Source organism: Salvelinus namaycush, chromosome 31, assembly GCF_016432855.1.
Source record: "Salvelinus namaycush isolate Seneca chromosome 31, SaNama_1.0, whole genome shotgun sequence".
Classification (NCBI taxonomy): Eukaryota; Metazoa; Chordata; class Actinopteri; order Salmoniformes; family Salmonidae; genus Salvelinus; species Salvelinus namaycush.
The window spans coordinates 28,619,377-28,645,734 of NC_052337.1; the positions used below are offsets into that span (position 1 = coordinate 28,619,377).

The window sequence follows — 26,358 nt, forward strand, 5'->3', positions numbered from 1 at the left end:
TGATACAGTGAATTATAAATGAAATAATCTGTAAACAATTGTTGGAAAAATTCCTTGTGTCATGCACAAAGTAGATGTCCTAACCGACTTGCCAAAACTATAGTTTGTTGGTTGTGTGGTTGAAAAATTAGTTTTAATGACTCCAACCTAAGTGTATGTAAACTTCCAACTTCAACTGTATGTAAATGTGATATTTCAGGGATTATTTTTAGTGCAGAATTTTCTAAAATCCTGTTTTTGCTTTGTAATTATGGGGTATTGTGTGTAAATTGATGGTGGAAATAAACACATTTAATCATTTTTAGAATAGAAATAACAACAAAATGTAGAAAAAGTCAAGGGGTCTGAAGGCTTTCCGAATGCACTGTATTTGTACTTGAATTCATTCCGGCATTGTGTGACTGTTGTCTTTTTGTTGTCACAGCTTTATTGTATATCACTGTGGCATATGAACAAATGGGTTAAAGAGCAAACCACACAATTATCACAACATAGGTTGTAATATGGCTTTTTTACTGGCTTGGCTTCCTTAGTGATTTTACCCACAGCAGTAGAATAACCTAAAACATAAGGCAAAATCTACACTGGAGTGGCTTACCAAGAAGACAGTGAATGTTCATGAGTTGCAGTTTTGACTTAAATCTGCTTGAAAATCTATGGCAAGACTTGAAAATGGTCGTCTAGCAATGATCAACAACAAATTTGACAGAGTAGAATAATTTTTTAAATAATAAATGGGTAAATATTGTACAATCCAGCTGTGCTAATTTGATTTCTGCGTGGACAAAGACTTTAGTTTTTTTTCAACCTAACTCCTAACCTCAACCCTAATCCCTAGAGCTAGCTAACGTTAGCATTAGCCACCTAGCTAATAATAGCCACAACAAATAGGATTTACTAATATATACATTTAGCAAATTTGTAACATATTGTACATTTTGCAATTCATAACATATTGTACGAATTACAATTCGTAACATATCACACGAAATGGATGATGGACATTCAAAAATATGACATACCAAACAAAACGTAACATATGACACTAAAAGCGATGTCTCGGGTTTACATACATAATAATACGAAATGCTCTGAGACAATGTTGCAAATAGGGGCTCCTCCACTCCATCTCTGAATTCCCACTTCAACCCCTGTTTATATGACATTGTATGGAAATTTAGTAACATCAACCCCTATACATTATGAATGAGGGATATTTTGTAGTATCAAGCTATATGCAATGAGTTACTGTATATATACACACATCATTGACTGGAACATGGACATTTCCTTGGTTCTCAGGCACTTTCTTTCCAACAGAAGAGGTCGCTGTAGCTCTATGGTATTTGCCTGTTAACGAGGTTGTTTTCAATAAAGTTTTGGAATTGGAAGACGCGTCGGTGGGTCACTGACGGGTGAGTCTTTACTATAGTGGGCGTATTCGATTATGCTGAGACGCGGGGCACCGGTCTATGACCCATGACGTGGACGGTCAAAAGCTGTAAGGGAAGAGCGCCCTTCTCAAATCGAACCGTAGTCTGCGCCCCTTGTTAATGTTGTCAACAAGGTGCATCGTTCAGAAACACATATTTTTTCCATAAAATATATATTTGAATTGTCAAACTAGTTTTCATTGGAAAGGCAGATAGTTATCAAAAGCAATCAATTTTGCATGTGAAAATGCAGAATACTACTCATTACTCCAAGTGATTATGGAGGTCTGCAATTTTTTCCCGAGGTCTTGGCTGATTTCTTTTGATTTTCCCATGATGTCAAGCCAAGAGGCACTGAGTTTGAAGGTAGGCCTTGAAACACATCCATAGGTACACCTCCAATTGACTCAAATAATGTAAATTAGCCTATCAGAAGCTTCTAAAGCCATAACATAATTTTCTGAAAATTTCCAAGCTGTTTAAAGGCACAGTCAACTTAGTGTATGTAAACTTCTGACGCACTGGAATTGTGATACAGTGAATTATAAATGAAATAATCTGTAAACAATTGTTGGAAAAATTCCTTGTGTCATGCACAAAGTAGATGTCCTAACCGACTTGCCAAAACTATAGTTTGTTGGTTGTGTGGTTGAAAAATTAGTTTTAATGACTCCAACCTAAGTGTATGTAAACTTCCAACTTCAACTGTATGTAAATGTGATATTTCAGGGATTATTTTTAGTGCAGAATTTTCTAAAATCCTGTTTTTGCTTTGTAATTATGGGGTATTGTGTGTAAATTGATGGTGGAAATAAACACATTTAATCATTTTTAGAATAGAAATAACAACAAAATGTAGAAAAAGTCAAGGGGTCTGAAGGCTTTCCGAATGCACTGTATTTGTACTTGAATTCATTCCGGCATTGTGTGACTGTTGTCTTTTTGTTGTCACAGCTTTATTGTATATCACTGTGGCATATGAACAAATGGGTTAAAGAGCAAACCACACAATTATCACAACATAGGTTGTAATATGGCTTTTTTACTGGCTTGGCTTCCTTAGTGATTTTACCCACAGCAGTAGAATAACCTAAAACATAAGGCAAAATCTACACTGGAGTTGCTTACCAAGAAGACAGTGAATGTTCATGAGTTGCAGTTTTGACTTAAATCTGCTTGAAAATCTATGGCAAGACTTGAAAATGGTCGTCTAGCAATGATCAACAACAAATTTGACAGAGTAGAATAATTTTTTAAATAATAAATGGGTAAATATTGTACAATCCAGCTGTGCTAATTTGATTTCTGCGTGGACAAAGACTTTAGTTTTTTTTCAACCTAACTCCTAACCTCAACCCTAATCCCTAGAGCTAGCTAACGTTAGCATTAGCCACCTAGCTAATAATAGCCACAACAAATAGGATTTACTAATATATACATTTAGCAAATTTGTAACATATTGTACATTTTGCAATTCATAACATATTGTACGAATTACAATTCGTAACATATCACACGAAATGGATGATGGACATTCAAAAATATGACATACCAAACAAAACGTAACATATGACACTAAAAGCGATGTCTCGGGTTTACATACATAATAATACGAAATGCTCTGAGACAATGTTGCAAATAGGGGCTCCTCCACTCCATCTCTGAATTCCCACTTCAACCCCTGTTTATATGACATTGTATGGAAATTTAGTAACATCAACCCCTATACATTATGAATGAGGGATATTTTGTAGTATCAAGCTATATGCAATGAGTTACTGTATATATACACACATCATTGACTGGAACATGGACATTTCCTTGGTTCTCAGGCACTTTCTTTCCAACAGAAGAGGTCGCTGTAGCTCTATGGTATTTGCCTGTTAACGAGGTTGTTTTCAATAAAGTTTTGGAATTGGAAGACGCGTCGGTGGGTCACTGACGGGTGAGTCTTTACTATAGTGGGCGTATTCGATTATGCTGAGACGCGGGGCACCGGTCTATGACCCATGACGTGGACGGTCAAAAGCTGTAAGGGAAGAGCGCCCTTCTCAAATCGAACCGTAGTCTGCGCCCCTTGTTAATGTTGTCAACAAGGTGCATCGTTCAGAAACACATATTTTTTCCATAAAATATATATTTGAATTGTCAAACTAGTTTTCATTGGAAAGGCAGATAGTTATCAAAAGCAATCAATTTTGCATGTGAAAATGCAGAATACTACTCATTACTCCAAGTGATTATGGAGGTCTGCAATTTTTTCCCGAGGTCTTGGCTGATTTCTTTTGATTTTCCCATGATGTCAAGCCAAGAGGCACTGAGTTTGAAGGTAGGCCTTGAAACACATCCATAGGTACACCTCCAATTGACTCAAATAATGTAAATTAGCCTATCAGAAGCTTCTAAAGCCATAACATAATTTTCTGAAAATTTCCAAGCTGTTTAAAGGCACAGTCAACTTAGTGTATGTAAACTTCTGACGCACTGGAATTGTGATACAGTGAATTATAAATGAAATAATCTGTAAACAATTGTTGGAAAAATTCCTTGTGTCATGCACAAAGTAGATGTCCTAACCGACTTGCCAAAACTATAGTTTGTTGGTTGTGTGGTTGAAAAATTAGTTTTAATGACTCCAACCTAAGTGTATGTAAACTTCCAACTTCAACTGTATGTAAATGTGATATTTCAGGGATTATTTTTAGTGCAGAATTTTCTAAAATCCTGTTTTTGCTTTGTAATTATGGGGTATTGTGTGTAAATTGATGGTGGAAATAAACACATTTAATCATTTTTAGAATAGAAATAACAACAAAATGTAGAAAAAGTCAAGGGGTCTGAAGGCTTTCCGAATGCACTGTATTTGTACTTGAATTCATTCCGGCATTGTGTGACTGTTGTCTTTTTGTTGTCACAGCTTTATTGTATATCACTGTGGCATATGAACAAATGGGTTAAAGAGCAAACCACACAATTATCACAACATAGGTTGTAATATGGCTTTTTTACTGGCTTGGCTTCCTTAGTGATTTTACCCACAGCAGTAGAATAACCTAAAACATAAGGCAAAATCTACACTGGAGTTGCTTACCAAGAAGACAGTGAATGTTCATGAGTTGCAGTTTTGACTTAAATCTGCTTGAAAATCTATGGCAAGACTTGAAAATGGTCGTCTAGCAATGATCAACAACAAATTTGACAGAGTAGAATAATTTTTTAAATAATAAATGGGTAAATATTGTACAATCCAGCTGTGCTAATTTGATTTCTGCGTGGACAAAGACTTTAGTTTTTTTTCAACCTAACTCCTAACCTCAACCCTAATCCCTAGAGCTAGCTAACGTTAGCATTAGCCACCTAGCTAATAATAGCCACAACAAATAGGATTTACTAATATATACATTTAGCAAATTTGTAACATATTGTACATTTTGCAATTCATAACATATTGTACGAATTACAATTCGTAACATATCACACGAAATGGATGATGGACATTCAAAAATATGACATACCAAACAAAACGTAACATATGACACTAAAAGCGATGTCTCGGGTTTACATACATAATAATACGAAATGCTCTGAGACAATGTTGCAAATAGGGGCTCCTCCACTCCATCTCTGAATTCCCACTTCAACCCCTGTTTATATGACATTGTATGGAAATTTAGTAACATCAACCCCTATACATTATGAATGAGGGATATTTTGTAGTATCAAGCTATATGCAATGAGTTACTGTATATATACACACATCATTGACTGGAACATGGACATTTCCTTGGTTCTCAGGCACTTTCTTTCCAACAGAAGAGGTCGCTGTAGCTCTATGGTATTTGCCTGTTAACGAGGTTGTTTTCAATAAAGTTTTGGAATTGGAAGACGCGTCGGTGGGTCACTGACGGGTGAGTCTTTACTATAGTGGGCGTATTCGATTATGCTGAGACGCGGGGCACCGGTCTATGACCCATGACGTGGACGGTCAAAAGCTGTAAGGGAAGAGCGCCCTTCTCAAATCGAACCGTAGTCTGCGCCGCTCGTTAATGTTGTCAACAAGGTGCATCGTTCAGAAACACATATTTTTTTCCATAAAATATATATTTGAATTGTCAAACTAGTTTTCATTGGAAAGGCAGATAGAGTTATCAAAAGCAATCAATTTTGCATGTGAAAACGCAGAATACTACTCATTACTCCAAGTGATTAATTACGTCACTTATGTTTTGAACAGACTTCGTCGTGGGCTTTGAACGGCACTCGGCTCACGCCCGGGGCAGTCCGGTTCCAAAACGAATGCAAACTACTTTCACCCAGTTAAACTCCTCCCACCGGAGTAAAACCATAAACGAACCCTCTAAATGACTCCGTCGTTTGTCAGCGCAAGCGTAGCAAAGTAAGCCTTACGTCGCCCTACATTGTCAGCTATCGTTTCAATATCCCCGGCTGATAGGGTTATATTTGTATATACAGTTATTGTCGTAACGTTAAGGTAATAATTCCTGGGAAAAATGGCAGAAAGCGACTGGGACACTGTAACTGTGTTGAGGAAGAAGGGTCCGACTGCTTCCCAGGCCAAATCTAAGCAGGTACAGTACGGTTAGTCAGCTAGCGTTAGCTATAGCAGCTAACATTAGCCAACATGTGAACATGCGGTTGAATCCAACCTCTGAGCGAGCCCATGTTGGCTACACACGGTCACTGCCTGCAGGCAACCTTACTAATATTATACATCTCGGGGGACAACCTTCTCGCTCATCTTTGGAATTTCCTGGTCGGTAAAACGATTGACGTAGACAGAAAACGACTGTTTTCATCTAGCTAATCATTTGTCTAACGTCGATTAATTATATTTTTATTCACTTTAGTTAAGGACCAAACATTGAAATCGGTTTAATTTTGAGTTAACCAGTTAAATGTAACTAAATGCAATCGAAATGTGAATCTGCATAATCCCCCAAAATAAGGATTTAGCTACACTCAGGGCCATAATAACTAGTAATGCTGCATACTCAAAGGGTAATCTCACCTTTCTGGTAAAAAAAAAAAAAGGTTATTGCCGAGGTGTACTCACTTGCGCACACAACCAAGTAACGTTACACAGTACAAATTTGATAAGTAATATCTTGTGTATTTCCTACAACAAAACTGTATGAATAAGGCTTGAAATATGCTTTCAAATATATACTAAACAAAAATATAAATGCAACATGAAGAGTTCTCATGTTTTAATGAGCTGAAATAAGATCCCACACATTTCTCAGATTTTGTGCACATTTTTTTACATCCCTGTTAGTGAGCATTCCTCCTTTGCTAAAATAATCCATCCACTTGACAGGTATGGCATATCAAGGAACTGATTAAACAGCATGATCATTACACAAGTGCAGCTTGTGCTGGGGACAATAAAAGGCCACTCAAATATGTAGTTGTCACACAACACGATGTCTCAAATTGAGGGAGTGTGCAATTGGCATGCTGACTGCAGGAATGTCTACCAGAGCTGTTGCCAGAGAATTGAAGGTTAATTTCTCTACCATAATTCGTCTCAATGTCATTTTAGAGAATTGGCACTACCTCCAACTTGCCTCAGTCGCAAACCACGCCAGGACCTCCATCCGGCGTCACCTGCAGAATCGGGGGGGGGGGGTGTATTTATGTCTGCAATAAAGTCCTTTTGTGGGGGAAAACTCATTCTGATTGGCTGGGCCTGGCTCCGCAGTGGGTGGGTCTGGGTCCCAAGTGGGTAGGCCTATACCCTCCCAGGCCCGCCCATCCATGTGAAATCCATAGATTAGGGCCTAATTAAAACATTTCCTTATATGAACTGTAACTCAGTACAATCTTTGAAATTGTTGCATGTAGCGTTTATATTTTTGTTCAGTGTAGTATAATCAAATTTATAAAAACTAAGATTCCACAACTGTAAAATACAGTTGTATGTTTGGTGTTAGAGAAAAGGTGCATCTTTTCCGAAGGTCACTCTTGATCAAAACGTCTGCCCCCATTGCTGTGAATGTCTAATTACTCTAGCTTGGCTTCCTGAAGTCGTTAGGAACTCGCACTTCATCTCATATTAATTTTGTTCGTCTGAGTGTTTTCTGTTTTAAAATGAAAAATATTTTAGGTGAATGGCTATTAATCGATCTCTGAACGTGTAACCGTGAAGAAACCACTCTCTCCTGCTGCGCTATGATGTAATGATTGCAGGCATGTGCTTTGTCAGTGGCTGTGATGTAGGGTTCAGCCAGGAGTTTATGGACAGTCAGTCGGGAAAGCAAATGAAATGGGAGTAACATTCCAGCGTAATGTGGTTTCAGATTTTACATCCTAAGTCACACAGGCTCTGAAAATATACTGTCTTGGTGGAAACCAGAGCTATTTCTCACTGCAAGCCATTACAATCTACGGTGTCCACAGATCGATTTTATAAGCAAAAAAGTCGGCCAGAACCACGCAGGTCCTCTAAAAAGGGGACTTTACATCTGAGAGTTTAATGGATGGAATGTTAGTATGAGTTTGGCTAGGCCGTGGTAGTTTGGCTGCTGTGGTGATGGCAATTTCCCCCCCCCCCCCTGTTGAGGTGTTGCATTCAAGGCAACTAGTTAACAACATATTTGAGTTAGTGTTAAAAATGGGCATGGAAGCTGATTGGCAATTAGAAACAGCTGGTGTTTGTTGAGTTGCTACATTAGGGAGCTGCTTTCAAGGCAATTAGTTAGCGGATGCATTCAAGACTAGTCGTCTTCTGAATTTGTTATTTCTTTCACTTTAAAAATTGACGGAGGTTGTTTTGAGTCGAGCAGTAACGCTCGCGCACACACAGTACCAGTCAAAGTTTGGACACCTACTCATTCAAGGGTATTTCTTTATTTGTACAATTTTCTACATTGTAGAATAATAGTGAAGACATCAACAATTAAATAACTGATATGGAATCTTGTAGTAACCAAAGTGTTAAACAAATCAAAATATATTTTATATTTGAGATTCTTCAAAGTAGCCACCCTTTGCCTTGATGACAGCTTTGCACACGCTAAGCATTCTCTCAACCAGCTTTGAGGAATGCTTTTCCAACAGTCTTGAAGGAGTTCCCACACATGCTGAGCACTTGTGGCTGCTTTTCCTTCACTCTGTGGTCCAACTCATCCCAAACCATCTTAACTGGGCTGAGGTCGGGTGCTTGTGGAGGCCAGGTCATCTGATGCAGCACTCCATATCTCCTTGGTCAAATTCTAAATAAATCAGCAAAGCACCATACCACCACCTCCATGCTTCACGGTGGAAACCACACATGCGGAGATCATCCGTTCACCTAATCTGCGTCTCACAAAGACACGGCGGTTGAAACCAAATATCTCTAATTTGGACTCATCAGACCATAGGACAGATTTCCACCGGTCTGTCCATTGCGTGTGTTTCTTGGCCCAAGCAAGTCTCTTCTTATTGGTGTCCTTTAGTAGTGGTTCCTTTGCAGCAATTTGACCATGAAGGCCTGATTCATGCAGTCTCCTCTGAACAGTTGATGTTGAGATGTGTCTGTTACTTGAACTCTGGTTTGGACTCCCGAGTGGCGCAGCGGTCTAAGGCACTGCATCTCAGTGCTTGAGGCGTCACTACAGACACCCTGGTTCGATTCCAGGCTGTATCACAACCGGCCGTGACTGGGAGTCCCATATGGCGGCTCACAAATAGCCCAGCGTCGTCCAGCTTTGGCCGGTGTAGGCTGTCATTGTAAATAAGAATTTGTTACATCCATTGAGGATTACAATAGTTCTTCAATGTATTAGAAAAGTCTTTCTAGCTCTCTCCCTTTTGACAAGCACTCAGCGTGAAAGGGAAAAATGTCATGCTCTGATCCAGTGGAAACATCATAAAATCGGCCTACCTGATTACTTATCAATGCTTAACTGAAATAGGTTCCGGTACTCATTTTGGGTGCTGGTGCTGTTTATATTTAGGTGCAGGTGCTCCACAATACTCTTGAGCTGAAGCATTAGAACATTTTGAGGTGCCGGTACTCAGCTACTGTGAACTCCTGACCTAGTCAAGGACTGCTTCTTATACCTTGCGCAAATAACCTACAGCTGGGTGTGTCACGATGGAAACTGAGGGCCCAGAATATTTTATGCAATGCTGCAAATTCGCTAGCACAAGCTTCAGCCGGACCCAAGATAATAGTTGATACAATGTTTGAAGTTTGACTACACATGGCCTGTCTGCAACAATGTGATTTATAGAATATTTATATTTTCTACTTGCAGCTATGTAGGCTGTTTTTACATGGTTGGCAATTAAAGTTACTTTTTAGGTTTATTTTTCATTTGGATAGAATTGATTAACCACATGGCAATGATTGAGATATGAAGACATTATTATAAATTAAATAACTTTCACAAAAATGTGCATATTTAAACCTTAACTGGCACACAGATCGGGTAGAAATGGTAAGATAAATTGGCATTCCACATGAAAGGTGGCAGACTCGTGTAGCCTATTACCGCCTACTTCAGGAGAGTAATGGCAGACTGCGACAGGAGGAGGAGAATAGTTGGGTCAGATTGTTTTTTGTTGGTTATCTAGATCTCTGTGGCCCTCGAGGCCTTTGTCTTATTTCATCAAAACTGTAAGCTTACAGCATCAGGCAAACTCAATGCATATACAGTGGGGCAAAAAAGTATTTAGTCAGCCACCAATTGTGCAAGTTCTCCCACTTAAAAAGATGAGAGAGGCCTGTAATTTTCATCATGGGTACACTTCAACTATGACAGACAAAATGAGAAGGAAAAAAAATCAGAAAATCACATTGTAGGACTTTTAATGAATTTATTTGCAAATTATGGTGGAAAACTTTCGTTATTGACCAAATACTTATTTATCTCAATACTTTGCCAACAAAGGGTATATAACAATGACAGAGGTCAAACGTTTTCTGTAAGTCTTCACAAGGTTTTCACACACTGTTGCTGGTATTTTGGCCCATTCCTCCATGCAGATCTCCTCTAGAGCAGTGATGTTTTGGGGCTGTTGCTGGGCAACACGGACTTTCAACACCCTCCAAAGATTTTCTATAGGGTTGAGATCTGGAGACTGGCTAGGCCACTCCAGGACCTTGAAATGCTTCTTACGAAGCCACTCCTTCGTTGCCCGGGAGGTGTGTTTGGGATCATTGTCATGCTGAAAGACCCAGCCACATTTCATCTTCAATGCCCTTGCTGATGGAAGGAGGTTTTCACTCAAAATCTCACGATACATGGCCCCATTCATTCTTTCCTTTACACGGATCAGTCGTCCTGGTACCTTTGCAGAAAAACAGCCCCAAAGCATGATGTTTCCACCCCCATGCTTCACAGTAGGTATGGTGTTCTTTGGATGCAACTCAGCATTCTTTGTCCTCCAAACACGACGAGTTGAGTTTTTACCAAAAAGTTATATTTTGGTTTCATCTGACCATATGACATTCTCCCAATCTTCTTCTGGATCATCCAAATGCTCTCTAGCAAACTTCAGACGGGCCTGGACATGTACTGGCTTAAGCAGGGGGACACGTCTGGCACTGCAGGATTTGAGTCCCTGGCGGCGTAGTGTGTTACTGATGGTAGGCTTTGTTACTTTGGTCCCAGCTCTCTGCAGGTCATTCACTAGGTCCCCCCGTGTGGTTCTGGGATTTTTGCTCACCGTTCTTGTGATCATTTTGACCCCACGGGGTGAGATCTTGCGTGGAGCCCCAGATCGAGGGAGATTATCAGTGGTCTTGTATGTCTTCCATTTCCTAATAATTGCTCCCACAGTTGATTTCTTCAAACCAAGCTGCTTACCTATTGCAGATTCAGTCTTCCCAGCCTGGTGCAGGTCTACAATTTTGTTTCTGGTGTCCTTTGACAGCTCTTTGGTCTTGGCCATAGTGGAGTTTGGAGTGTGACTGTTTGAGGTTGTGGACAGGTGTCTTTTATACTGATAAGATAACAAGTTCAAACAGGTGCCATTAATACAGGTAACGAGTAGAGGACAGAGGAGCCTCTTAAAGAAGAAGTTACAGGTCTGTGAGAGCCAGAAATCTTGCTTGTTTGTAGGTGACCAAATACTTATTTTCCACCATAATTTGCAAATAAATTCATAAAAAATCCTACAATGTGATCTTCTGGATTTTTTCCCCTCATTTTGTCTGTCATAGTTGAAGTGTACCTATGATGAAAATTACAGGCCTCTCTAATCTTTTTAAGTGGGAGAACTTGCACAATTGGTGGCTGACTAAATACTTTTTTGCCCCACTGTAGTTGATTTTATTTAGTCACATAGGGTGTGACTATATATGGAAAAATACATGTAAAAAATAAAATGGTCAAACGAACAGACTACTTTAGTTTTTTTTTTGGCAGGGACAGCCCTAGTGCATATGTATGAATCTGTCACCTTTTTTTTTTTTATCCAACATTGTAAATATAATCGATTTTATAAACTGGGTGTTTTGAGCCCTGAATTCTGATTGACTGACAGCCGTGGTATATCAGACCACATACCACGGGTATGACATTTAATTTTTTCTGCTCTTAGAGTACCACAGTAGGAGTCTCAATTCCCATAACACCTAGCGGTCACACAGGGATATTTTTCCAACCGCTTTTCCCATAAGGGATTTTAGAAACTTAAAATAAGGGCTGTGTAGTGTAGGCTTACCCTAGCATTTTGATAAGTGTACATCTCTCTAGGACTTGGTGACTTGCCATGTAATTAAGTTTTTTAATAAACATTCAATTTATTCTAAGGTTACAAAACAATAACTTTTTCATAGCATGTTGGTCTTCAAATTTTTACTAACTGATAACTTAAACATCAGGGATGGGCAACTTTGGTGGGGGCCACAAACACGGAACTCATGAGGCCCCCCCCAATAACAGGCCAATATGGCAGGGACAGCCCTAGTGCATATGTATGAATCTGTCACCTTTTTTTTTTTTATCCAACATTGTAAATATAATCGATTTTATAAACTGGGTGTTTTGAGCCCTGAATTCTGATTGACTGACAGCCGTGGTATATCAGACCACATACCACGGGTATGACATTTAATTTTTTCTGCTCTTAGAGTACCACAGTAGGAGTCTCAATTCCCATAACACCTAGCGGTCACACAGGGATATTTTTCCAACCGCTTTTCCCATAAGGGATTTTAGAAACTTAAAATAAGGGCTGTGTAGTGTAGGCTTACCCTAGCATTTTGATAAGTGTACATCTCTCTAGGACTTGGTGACTTGCCATGTAATTAAGTTTTTTAATAAACATTCAATTTATTCTAAGGTTACAAAACAATAACTTTTTCATAGCATGTTGGTCTTCAAATTTTTACTAACTGATAACTTAAACATCAGGGATGGGCAACTTTGGTGGGGGCCACAAACACGGAACTCATTAGGCCCCCCCCAATAACAGGCCAATATTCTTCATAGTTTAGCACATAAAATGTGGTAATTGCCTACAATGACTATAATCCATTGCGCATCTACTTGTCCGGTCTTTCTTTTACTCCTGCTACGGAAGAAAGAAAAATGCGTGATCGTGAGGGGATATAGAGAGCCGCGGTTGCTTTGCAAATTATCTCTTCCTGAAAATACATTATTTAAGTGATAGTTGGTATTCAGCAGTCTTAAAAGTATACTTTACTTTTTTAAGAACTACAAAAGTGATTTTGTCAGACAGCATAGCCAGCAACTCTATAGAGATGACTTGGATTGAAATGTAAAACAAATGTACTCTACACAACTTAAATATTTTAATGTTACTAAGTGATAAGCAGTAGTGGGCAGTCACTACCATCATGGGACTTTTGCTTTATTCTGTTACAGCATTCAACCCAAATAAATTTAAACAACTTCAAAAAGCACTAATCGCTCAGCACTAGGCCCTTGCTTCCGGAACCACTGAAGACCCCCGTATTCAGTCAGAAAGCTTGAAGAAGATGTCACCATCCAAGCCCATGTCACAGCATGCAGGGGCCTGATAGAGAGATGACAAAATGCATTGTAGCTTTCATCACCAAAGCCATGTCCGCATTCACTGCACATGTTGCTGAACAATTCAACCCTTTTGTTAGTGTCTGATAGATGAAAATTCACATACAAATATTCAGTTCGTAAGCATTGACACTAATACCTTGAGTCCTGTGGTGAACGACTGCTGTGCAAGGTATTGGGCGACCACTTTCTTACCTGACCCATATTCACAAAGGGTCTTCCGAATAGTGATCTAGGACCAGCTCCCGCTTGTTAATGTAAACATTCATTGTGATCTAAAAGGCAAAACTGATCCTAAATCAGTGCTCCTACTCAGATGCTTTATATAGGGCCCTGGTCTGTTAGCATGCTTCTTTCTAGTGATCTATAGCCCTCATCTGAAATGCAACACCAACATGAATTAACCCAGTCAGTACAGTAACTTAGTTAACTAATGAAACACTCATGTAAATTTGCCAAATTATACCAAAACACAACCTGTTGCCAGTGGGGGAAAAAAGGGTAATTTTTCTTGCCAACTTTGTCACCAGTGCATCAAAACCGTCAGTGTTCACAATAGTCAGTCATATAGCTAGCAAATATATTGTTATTTTCTAGAAACCTAGGAACAGTCCACTTAGCTAGCTAAGGTAGCGAACTCTGACTGATGGGAGTTGGCTAACGTTACATGACTTTCCCCCAGCAGTTTCAATCTAGCTAGCAGCATTTTTAATCAAATGGATAGCTATCCATTTGTTTTCTCCTCACATCTAAAGCTGCCTAATACAGCTTGCTAGTTTCTAGTAAAGTAGGATGAATAAGTCAGAAGCCAGCTAGCAATGCCAAGTTCATGCCTTTTACCAACACAAATCATGTACACATATAAGAGACAATTACCTTTTAAGCAGATCATTTGTTTTATTCGAGACTTCAGGCCGGGGAGTAATAGCTACTTGTTTGTAGAACCAGCATCTTCACCAGATGTTGTCCCCAGTCAGCTCGAGTTTTTTTTATTTTTTTTTTTACCTCGAATGAGCGTCACAGGCTGCATCATGCTTACTAGCGCACGTGCTTCACACTTTATTCTTTGGCAGGCCCCCCCAAAAAAGCTTATTTTATAGTGCCATCTACAAGGGGGCTATATTCTATTTATTTTGGCAACATGGCCTTAAAAAACATTTAATGAGTTTAAGGACCAGACATTGAAATTGGTTTAGAATGAGGAACTGAAATGGATGTGAGAATGAGGGGAATGAGAATGGACCGGATGATGCCGAGGGCTGCAGATGAAGGATCCAGAGTTTGATCCTAGAGTAGGGTTGAGCGATATTTGGGGAGACCCCATCTACGATATGCAAATTCCAAATCTGGCACACATACCATCATGGCCAACTAATCATCCCAAGCTTCCAATTGCCCCCCCCCCCCCCCCAAATAATCATTTTGCACTGTTAATGATTAGATCATTCCAGACTGCAATTTCTGCTTATTTATGATAGTCACATTCTCATTTAATAATCTTAGTATAGTGAAAAGGGCTTAGTTAATTCATTTAGACGCTACAAGCTTGGCACACCTGTATTTGGAGAGTTTCTCCCATTCTTCTCTGCAGATCCTCTCAAGCACTGTCTAGTTGGATGGGGAGCGTCGCTGCACAGCTATTTTCAGGTCTCTCCAGAGAAGTTCGATCAGGTTCTAGTCCGGGCTCTGGCTGGGCCACTCAAGGACATTCAGAGACGTCCTAAAGCAACTCCTGTGTTGTCTTGGCTGTGTGCTTAGTGTTGTTGTCCTGTTGGAAGGTGAGACTTCGCCCCAGTCTGAGAATCTGCTCCAGAGCTCTCAGGACTTCATCAAGGATCTCTCTGTACTTTGCTCTGTTCATCTTTCCCTCGATCCTGACTAGTTTCCCAGTCCCTGCCCCTGAAAAACATCCCCACAGCATGATGCTGCCACCGCCATGCTTCACCATGGGGATAGTGCCAGGTTTTCTCCCGACGTAATGCTTGGCATTCATGCAAAAGAGTTCAATCTTGGCTTGACCAGATAATCTTGTTTCTCATGGTCAGAGTCCTTTAGGTGCCTTTTGGCATACTCCAAGCGGACTGTCATGTGCCTTCTACTGAGTGGCTTTTGTCTGGCCACTCTACCATAAAGGCCTGATTGGTGGAGTGCTGCAGAGATGGTTGTCCTTCTGGAAGGTTCTCCCATCTCCACAGATGGAACTCGATAGCTCTGTCAGACTAACCATTGGGTTCTTGGTCACCTCCTTGACAAAAGCATTTCTCCCCCGATTGCTCAGTTTGGCTGGGCGGCGAGCTCTAGGAAGAGTCTTGGTGGTTCCAAACTTCTTCCATTTAAGAATGATGGAAGCCACTGTGTTCCTGGGGACCTGAAATGCTGCAGAAATTGTTTGGCATCCTTCCCCAGATCTGTGCCTCGTCACAATCCCGTCTTGGAGCGCTACGGACAATTCCTTTGATCTCACGGCTTGGTTTTTGCTCTGACGTGCACTGTATTTGTATTTATTAGGGTTCCCCATCAGCGGCTTCCTTGGCAGCAGCTACTCTTCCTGGGGTCCAAACACGTTAAGGCACTTTATATTACATATAAAACAAAAGATAACGCTACATCATACTTTTATTACACCACTACTTATCTACAATACAAAATGTATAATATTATGTGTGTGCTAGGGCTTGTGCTTGTATGAGTGTCTGTACCTTTGTCTCTTCAATCTCCGCTGCACCCATAAGGTACATTTTTATCAATTTAAAAAATAATCTGATTGCTTGCATCAGTTACCTGATGTGGTATAGTTCCATGTAAACTCAGCAAAAAATAGAAACGTCCTCACTGTCAACTGCGTTTATTTTCAGCAAACTTAACATGTGTATGAACATAACAAGATTCAACAACTGAGACATAAACTGAACAAGTTCCACAGACATGTGACTAACAAATTGAATGTGTCCCTGAACAAAGGGGGGGTCAAAATCAAGAGTAACAGTCAGTATCTGGTGTGGCCACCAGCTGCATTAACTACCAGATTTGCCAGTTTGTGCTGTGAGGTTTTACCCCACTCTTCCACCAAGGCACCTGCAAGTTTCTGGACATTTTTTGGGGGAATGGCCCTGGCTCTAGCCCTCACCCTCCGATCCGACAGGTCCCAGACGTGCTCAGTGTGATTGAGATCCGGGCTCTTCGCTGACCATGGCAGAACACTGACATTCTTGTCTTGCAGGAAATCACGCACAGAAAGAGCAGTGTGGCTGGTGGCATTGTCATGCTGGAGGGTCATGTCAGGATGAGCCTGCAGGAAGGGTACCACATGAGGGAGGAGGATGTCTTCCCTGTAAAGCACTGCGTTGAGATTGTTTGCAATGACAACAAGCTCAGTCCGATGATGTGACATACCGCCCCAGACCACGACGGACCCTCCACCTTGATCCCGTGCCAGAGTACAGGCCTCGGTGTAACGCTCATTCTTTCGACGATAAACGCGAATCCGACCATCACCCCTGGTGAGACAAAACCGCAACTCTTCAGTGAAGAGCACTTTTTGCCAGTCCTGTCTGGTCCAGTGACGGTGGGTTTGTGCCCATAGGCGACGTTGTTGCCGGTGATGTCTTGTGAGGATCTGCCTTGCAACAGGCCTACAAGCCCTGAGTCCAGCCTCTCTCAGCCTATTGCGTACAGTCTGAGCACTACTGGAGGGATTGTGCGTTCCTGGTGTAACTCGGGCAGTTGTTGTTGCCATCCTGTACCTGTCCCGCAGGTGTGATGTTCGGATGTACTGATCTTGTTACACGTAGTCTGCCACTGCGAGGACGATCAGCTGTGTGTCCTGCCTCCCTGTAGCGCTGTCTTAGGCTTCTCACAGTACGGACATTGCAATTTATTGCCCTGGCCACATCTGCAGTCCCCATGCCTCCTCGCAGCATGCCTAAGGCACGTTCACGCAGATGAGCAGGGACCCTGAGCATCTTTCTTTGTGTTTTTCAGAGTCAGTAGAAAGGCCTCTTAGTGTTCTAAGTTTTCATAACTGTGACCTTAATTGCCTACCGTCTGTAAGTTGTTAGTGTCTTAACTTCTTTGGGGTAGGGGGCAGTATTTCCACGTCCGGATGAAAAGCATGCCCAGAGTAAACGGCCTGCTACAAAGCCATAAAAGCTAGAATATGCATTTTATTGGATAGATAACACTCTGAAGTTTCTAAAACTGTTTGAATGATGTCTGTGAGTATAACAGAACTCATATGGTAGGCAAAAACCGGAGAAAAAATCCAACCAGGAAGTGGGAAATCTGAGGTTGGTCGATTTTCAACTCAGCTCCTATTGAAGACAGTGGGATATTGGTAATGTTGCACTTCCTAAGGCTTCCACTAGATGTCAACATTCTTTAGAACCTTGTCTGATGCTTCTACTGTGAAGTGGGGCCGAAATGAGAGGGGATTGAGTAAGGTCTACCAATGACCTGAACATGCGCTGACCATGCGCGTTCATGTGAGAGCGAGCTCTGTTCCATCACACTTCTGAAGACAAAGGAATTCTCCGGTTGGAACATTATTGAAGAATTATGTTAAAAACAACCTAAAGATTGATTCAATACTTTGTTTGTCATGTTTTTACGGACTGTAATAACTTTTCTAACTTTTCATCCGTACTTTCCGCTGGACTTGCCCGCGCGTCGTGAGTTTGGAAAGTGTACTGAATGCTAGAACAACAAGGAGGAATTTGGACATAAATGATTGACATTATCGAACAAAACAAATATTTATTGTGGAACTGGGATTCCTGGGAGTGAATTCTGATGAAGATCATCAAAGGTAAGTGAATGTTTAGAATGTTATTTCTGACTTCTGTTGAATGCACAATATGGCGGATATATTTGTGTCTTGATTGGGCTCTGAGCGCCGACTCAGATTATTGCATGGTTTGCTTTGTCCGTAAAGCTTTTTTGAAATCTCACACAGCGGTTGCATTAAGAAGAAGTGCATCTAAAATTCCATGCACAACAGTTGTATCTTTTAGCAATGTTTATTATGAGTATTCCTGTAAATTGATGTGGCTCTCTGCAAAATCAAAGGATGTTTTGGAACTTCTGAACGTGCCAATGTAAACTCAGATTTTTGGATATAAATATGAACAAAACATACATGAAGTCCTATGAGTGTCATCTGAAGAAGATCATCAAAGGTTAGTAATTAATTTGATCTATATTTCTGGTTTTTGTGAATCCTCTCTTTGGCTGGAAAAATGGCTGTGTTATTCTGTGAATAGGGACTCACCTAACATAATCGTTTGGTTTGCTTTCGTCGTAAAGCCTTTTTGAAATCGGACACTGGCTGGATTTACAACAAGTTTATCTTTAAAATGATGTAAAATACATGTATGTTTGAGGAATTTCAATTATGGGATTTCTGTTTTGAATTTGGCGCCCTGCAGTTTCACTGGCTGTTGAAGAGGTGGGACTCTACCGTCTCACGTACCCTAGAGAGGTTAACGACAGTTCCACAGGTGCATGTTCATTAATTGTTTATGGTTCATTGAACAAGCATGGGAAACGGTGTTTAAACCCTTTACAAAGAAGATCTACAAACCTATTTGGATTTTTACGAATTCTTTGAAAGACAGGGTCCTGAAGAAAGGATATTTATTTTTTGTTGAGTTTAGTACTGTGCCTACCATAGTCTATTCTGGACCTGGGGGTTGTGAAGAGACCTCTGGTGGCATGTCTTGTGGGATATGCATGGGTGTCCGAGCAGTGTGCTAGTAGTTTAAACAGACAGCTCTGTACGTTCCACTTTGAGCCATGAGATTGACATGCATATACTTAATGTTAGCCCTCTCTGTACGTCCAAGGGCCAGCCGTGCTGCCCTGTTCTGAGCCAGTTGTAATTTTCCTAAGTCCCTCTATGGCGACAAAACTAGGGCCTGTAGGACCTGCCTTGTTAAGGCATAGCGCTTTATTATGGACAGACCTCTTCCCATTTTAGCTATTTTTGTATCAGTATGTTTTTATGACATTTTACAATCCAGGGTTACTCCAAGCAGTTTAGTCACCTCAACTTCCACATTATTCATTACAAGATTTGGTTAAGGGTTTAGTGAATGACTTGTCCCAAATACAATGCTTTTAATTTTATTTAGGACAAACTTATTCCATGCCACCCATTCTGAAACTAACTGCAGCTCTTTAACCTCTCTGGGATATGTGGGAAGGTAGTGTCCCACTTGGCCAAAAGCCAGAAAAAATGTAGCGCGCCAAATTCAAATATATTACTATAAAAATCAATCTTTCATGAAATCACACATGAAAGACACCAAATTAAAGCTACACATGTTGTGAATCCAGCCAACGTGTCTGATTTCAAAAATGATTTACGGGGAAAGCACACCAAACGATTATGTTAGCTCAGTACATAGCCACAGAAAAACACAGCCATTTTCCCAGCAAAAGATAGTAGTCGCAGAAAGAGAGAAAATGAATCGCTAACCTTTGATCTTCATCAGATGACACTCATAGGACATCATGTTACGCAATACATTTATGTGCATATTTATATCCACAAATATCGGTTTACATTGGCGCCATGTTCAGAAATGCCTCATATCCGGAGAAATTGCAGAGAGCCACGTCAAATAACAGAAATACTCATAAACTTTGAAAGATGCATGTTTTACATATAGTTAAAGATACACTTGTTCTTAACTTATGGCTGCAGGGGCAGTATTGAGTAGCTTGGATGAAAGGTGCACAGAGGTGCCCAGAGTAAACGGCCTGCTCCTCAGTCAGAGTTGCTAATATATGCATATTATTATTAGTATTGGATAGAAAACACTCTGAAGTTTCTAAAACTGTTTGAAATATGTCTGTGAGTATAACAGAACTCATATGGCAGGCAAAAACCTGAAGTTCCACTTCCTGTTTGGATTTTTTCTGAGGCTGCTAGATTTAACCAAGCTCCCATTGAAATTACAGCGAGATATGGATGAGTTTTCACTTCCTACGGCTTCCACTAGATGTCAACAGTCAATAGAACTTTGTCTGATGACTCTAATGTGAAGGGGGGCCGAAGGAGACAGGAATTAGTCACCACTGCCATGAGGTGACCACGCATTGAACACGCGCGTTCACGTGAGAGGCAGCTCCGTTCCATCGCTCAACTGAAGTCAATGTAATTCTCCGGTTGGAACGTTATTCAAGATGTATGTTAACCTGTTTGGGATAGCCCCCCTTTTTCTCAATTTCCGCCTGAAAACATACCCTAATCTAACTGCTTGTAGCTCAGGCCTAGAAGGAAGGATATGCATATTCTTGGTATCATTTGAAAGGAAATATTCTGAAGTTTGTGTAAATGTGAATTGAATGTAGGAGAATATAACACAATAGATCTGGTAGAAGAAAATACAAGGAAATCAACAGACGTTTTTTGTTCTTTTACTGTTGTTGCATCTTTAAAAATCAACAAGAAAGGCCAAACATTCAGTTATGATACTGGGGATCATTTCAAATGAGAACATAGGTAGGCAACAGTATTTTACCAAAGTTTCAGATGGATACATTCAGGAATGAGTGAGGTACATGCCATTGAGCATGAGGTCAACCAGGTGTCCCTCACAAGTTTCCCAAATGTACCCAAGTGGCCGAATTGGTACAATGATACAATGATACAAAACCTATATACAAAATACAAAACAATTATTCTAACATACCCCAAAAAATATATATTTGAAAAATTCAAGAAAAAAAAATGAATATTTCAAAAAAATAAAAAAATAACAAGGGGAACTATTTACACTTCAAATGTTCAATCATGTGAAGACTCTCTGTCCTCTAAACAATGTTGCGCTCCTGATGCCATATCCCATAGCAGTCTCTCTGGTGTGAAACAGAGGGTCACAGCACAGGTGGTGCAGGTGACAGGGGACTTCTTGTGGCACAGGGCACAACGAAGCCGCCCTACTGTGCCCCTTTTTCCCTGAGGCACATCCCTGCCTGCAATGATGAACTTCACCATGTGCGTACCGCTGGTTGGAGCAGAAGGGACAGAGGTAGAGGGGACAGAAGGTGCTACAGTGTTCTTGCTGTAGTTAGCAAGCTCCTGGATGAGCTGCTCCCTAAAGGGTAGCTGTGAGATGGGGGGCTGTCCACAGTTCTTGGCCATTTCCTTCTGGAGGATGAAGGAATTCACCACAGCAATGTCAATAAAATGATAGAATAGAGTTTTGTACCATTTCATGGTCTTGTGAAGTACATTATAATAGCCTATCAGCGCATCCGATAGGTCTACACCCCCCATGCTCTTGTTGTAATCCCTCACAGCATCTGGAATGGGGACATTTCTGGCAGTCCAAGCGCCTGTAGGACCTTTCAAACGTCGAACAACGTGATCCCCACCGAACGACTTGTGAATAGTGGAACACATGACTACCTCTCGAGTGTCCATCCACTTCACAAACAGCAAACCATCTTCACGGATCCATCTCATGGTACCCCGCTCAGCCCGCTTAGGCATGTCGTTTACCCTGGTTTTTGGAAAACCCACTCGGTTGGTCCGAATGGTGCCACAGGCCCACATCTCCAGCTTCCTCAGGTCTGTGAACAGGGTAGGGCTTGTGTAGAAGTTGTCTACAAATAGTTTGTAGCCCTTCCCCAGCAGCTGGAAATCTAATAACTGCATCACAGAATCATAACTGAGTCCCTTACCGCTCGCACAAGTGTTCTTCCCCTCATAGACAAAAAAATTGCACGTGTATGCACACGCAGAATCGGCCAAAACAAACAGCTTGTAACCCCATTTTGTGGGTTTGTTGCGCATGTACTGTTTTAGGCCAATTCTGGCCTTTGAGGCTACCATTCTCTCATCTATGGAAAGGTTCTGGGCGGGCTGAAAATATGTCTTGCATGCCTCAACGATATCATGGTAGAGAGGTTTAATCTTGCATAGTTTGTCAAAGCCTGCTGTGCCTCGTTTCGCCTCGTTGTCCTTATCAACCTCTGGGTCACTAATGTGAAGTGCCCGTGAAATTGTCAGAAACCTCTTACAAGACATGACCGTTGAGGGGAAAGGCAGTTGATAGAGTGGTGCAGTTTTCCAGTAGTGTTTGAGGTTCTTCAGCTTCACCACCCCCATGTAAATGACCATAGACAGGTAGCAAAACAGATCTGAAATGGAAATGTCCTTCCATGCCTCTGTCTTGCCTTCCTGCTTCTTAGCCCCATATTTATTAGTGTTCATCACCAGGGTATCAACAACTGCCGAGGTGAAGAACAACTGGAAAAGTTGCATGGGGCTGTATTTAGAGGTTGTGTCCAATTGAGGGCCTACTGGGCGTTTTGGGCGGAAAAGTGGAGATGGTGGGGCCACATCCTCCTCAAGAACAGAGTGCCAACGGTCCTCCTCCGCTCTGTCAGGTTCCACGCTGGACGGTTCCACGCTGCCCTTCCTCCGCTTCTTTGCCGCCGGCTTACCACCCCTTGATGGCCGGGCGGGGGTAGGTGTGGTGCCGGATACAGCCGGGGTCCAGCTGGATGGACCAGCTTCAGTGGGGGATTTTCTCCTTGGCTCCCAATCAGAATCGCTGGGACTGTGAAATAAAGACACAGACACAAAGACACATATTATATATACACAATTTGTGACCATGGTGATGGTTTTGTCCATTTCATTTTAGAGATAAAATACATGGAAACAATTAGGTAAAAATTATACAGACACACATTATAGAAGCACAATTTGTGACCATGGTGATGGTTTTGTCCATTTCATTTTAGAGATAAAATACATGGAAACAATTAGGTAATAATTATACAGACACACATTATAGAAGCACAATTTGTGACCATGGTGATGGTTTTGTCCATTTCATTTTAGAGATAAAATACATGGAAACAATTAGGTAATAATTATACAGACACATATTATAGAAGCACAATTTGTGACCATGGTGATGGTTTTGTCCATTTCATTTTAGAGATAAAATACATGGAAACAATTAGGTAATAATTATACAGACACACATTATAGAAGCACAATTTGTGACCATGGTGATGGTTTTGTCCATTTCATTTTAGAGATAAAATACATGGAAACAATTAGGTAATAATTATACAGACACATATTATAGAAGCACAATTTGTGACCATGGTGATGGTTTTGTCCATTTCATTTTAGAGATAAAATACATGGAAACAATTAGGTAATAATTATACAGACACACATTATAGAAGCACAATTTGTGACCATGGTGATGGTTTTGTCCATTTCATTTTAGAGATAAAATACATGGAAACAATTAGGTAATAATTATACAGACACATATTATAGAAGCACAATTTGTGACCATGGTGATGGTTTTGTCCATTTCATTTTAGAGATAAAATACATGGAAACAATTAGGTAATAATTATACAGACACACATTATAGAAGCACAATTTGTGACCATGGTGATGGTTTTGTCCATTTCATTTTAGAGATAAAATACATGGAAACAATTAGGTAATAATTATACAGACACATATTATAGAAGCACAATTTGTGACCATGGTGATGGTTTTGTCCATTTCATTTTAGAGATAAAATACATGGAAACAATTAGGTAATAATTATACAGACACACATTATAGAAGCACAATTTGTGACCATGGTGATGGTTTTGTCCATTTCATTTTAGAGATAAAATACATGGAAACAATTAGGTAATAATTATACAGACACACATTATAGAAGCACAATTTGTGACCATGGTGATGGTTTTGTCCATTTCATTTTAGAGATAAAATACATGGAAACAATTAGGTAATAATTATACAGACACATATTATAGAAGCACAATTTGTGACCATGGTGATGGTTTTGTCCATTTCATTTTAGAGATAAAATACATGGAAACAATTAGGTAATAATTATACAGACACACATTATAGAAGCACAATTTGTGACCATGGTGATGGTTTTGTCCATTTCATTTTAGAGATAAAATACATGGAAACAATTAGGTAATAATTATACAGACACATATTATAGAAGCACAATTTGTGACCATGGTGATGGTTTTGTCCATTTCATTTTAGAGATAAAATACATGGAAACAATTAGGTAATAATTATACAGACACACATTATAGAAGCACAATTTGTGACCATGGTGATGGTTTTGTCCATTTCATTTTAGAGATAAAATACATGGAAACAATTAGGTAATAATTATACAGACACATATTATAGAAGCACAATTTGTGACCATGGTGATGGTTTTGTCCATTTCATTTTAGAGATAAAATACATGGAAACAATTAGGTAATAATTATACAGACACACATTATAGAAGCACAATTTGTGACCATGGTGATGGTTTTGTCCATTTCATTTTAGAGATAAAATACATGGAAACAATTAGGTAATAATTATACAGACACATATTATAGAAGCACAATTTGTGACCATGGTGATGGTTTTGTCCATTTCATTTTAGAGATAAAATACATGGAAACAATTAGGTAATAATTATACAGACACACATTATAGAAGCACAATTTGTGACCATGGTGATGGTTTTGTCCATTTCATTTTAGAGATAAAATACATGGAAACAATTAGGTAATAATTATACAGACACACATTATAGAAGCACAATTTGTGACCATGGTGATGGTTTTGTCCATTTCATTTTAGAGATAAAATACATGGAAACAATTAGGTAATAATTATACAGACACATATTATAGAAGCACAATTTGTGACCATGGTGAGGTTTTGTCCAGACACACAGACATACACCCACAATGTAGAGCAATATGTACTTTCTACATTTCAATATACTTGTGTACTTTTATATTTCATGTCCTAGTCATATTTTTATATAAGGCAAATAAAATACAATATCTCAAACAACTCAAATGAATTATATTTGATATTACTAATTTCAAACAACGTTACTCACCGATCCAAAACTGCGTCTTCACCGTGGAGGAACATGTCTTCGAATTCTGAATCCACGGATTCAATCTCACTGGATTCATTTAGCTGTTCACTATCACTAGATCTCTCTATTTCATCAATGATATCGTGCATATCTGTATACCTGGTCTTGGTCTTTGATTTTGCTGATTTATTAGCCATTATTGTAACTTGAAAATGCTCAGAACAAAACGTTTGCGGCGCGTAAAACGGCAGGGATCCTTCTGGTAGAATTTTCAATGGCGAATAGCTGTGTACGCATGGCTTTACAACGAAGCCTATTATTTCCAGGTAGAACCATTGCATATGCCCATGTACCTCTGTTCATTGGCTATCTATCCAGCTAGATTTCAAGAAGATCCGTGGTCATTGGTCCGAAATACAGTCAATCAACGAAGGACAGGTCATTCGATTGGCGCATCAGGAAGTCGTTGTTTGGTCTGTTCAAATCAATTTTTTTCGGTCAATATGTCCCGGGAAAAGAACCATGAAGTTTGGTTGTTTTACTAACAAACAGAGGATTCTAATGAAACCGAACTTGACTTGATAAACGTCCCTTTAGAGTGAGTAATTACAATGAATGTTACGTCCAAAGTTGAACGACGCTGAATTTTCCACACAAGCCGTTCACAAAATGTTTCGTTTTAGGCTATAAAAATGGATTATATCGAACAAAAAGCCACTTGATTGTTTCGTCGTGACCTTTAGGATTGCCAAAAGAAGAAAATTTCCTAAGGTAATTGATGATTTTTATTGCTATTTCTGACTTTCGTGACTAATGTACTTTGTTGTAACTGTACCTAATGTGTTGTTTACTGATCGATAATCGCTTTTGCAGTGAAGCTTTTCGAAATCGGACATATTGGCTAGATTAACAAGAGGTATAGTTTTGATATGGTGTATAACACTTCTGATTTAATTGAAGCTAAATATTTATAATTATGACATTTCGCCATTTTTTTTTTTTTTTTTG

General features: G+C 39.9%; 1 protein-coding gene across 1 annotated transcript in view; it reads left to right on the top strand.

The window, feature by feature from the left end:
• Window positions 1–5,764: 5,764 nt before the first annotated feature.
• Window positions 5,765–26,358, top strand: part of LOC120025916 (endothelial differentiation-related factor 1 homolog) — a 36,569-nt gene continuing 15,975 nt past the window's right edge. The window contains exon 1 of the mRNA XM_038970634.1: window positions 5,765–6,022. Coding sequence (XP_038826562.1) covers window positions 5,945–6,022 — 78 coding nt within the window. The 5' untranslated portion in view covers window positions 5,765–5,944. The remainder of the gene's footprint in view (window positions 6,023–26,358) is intronic.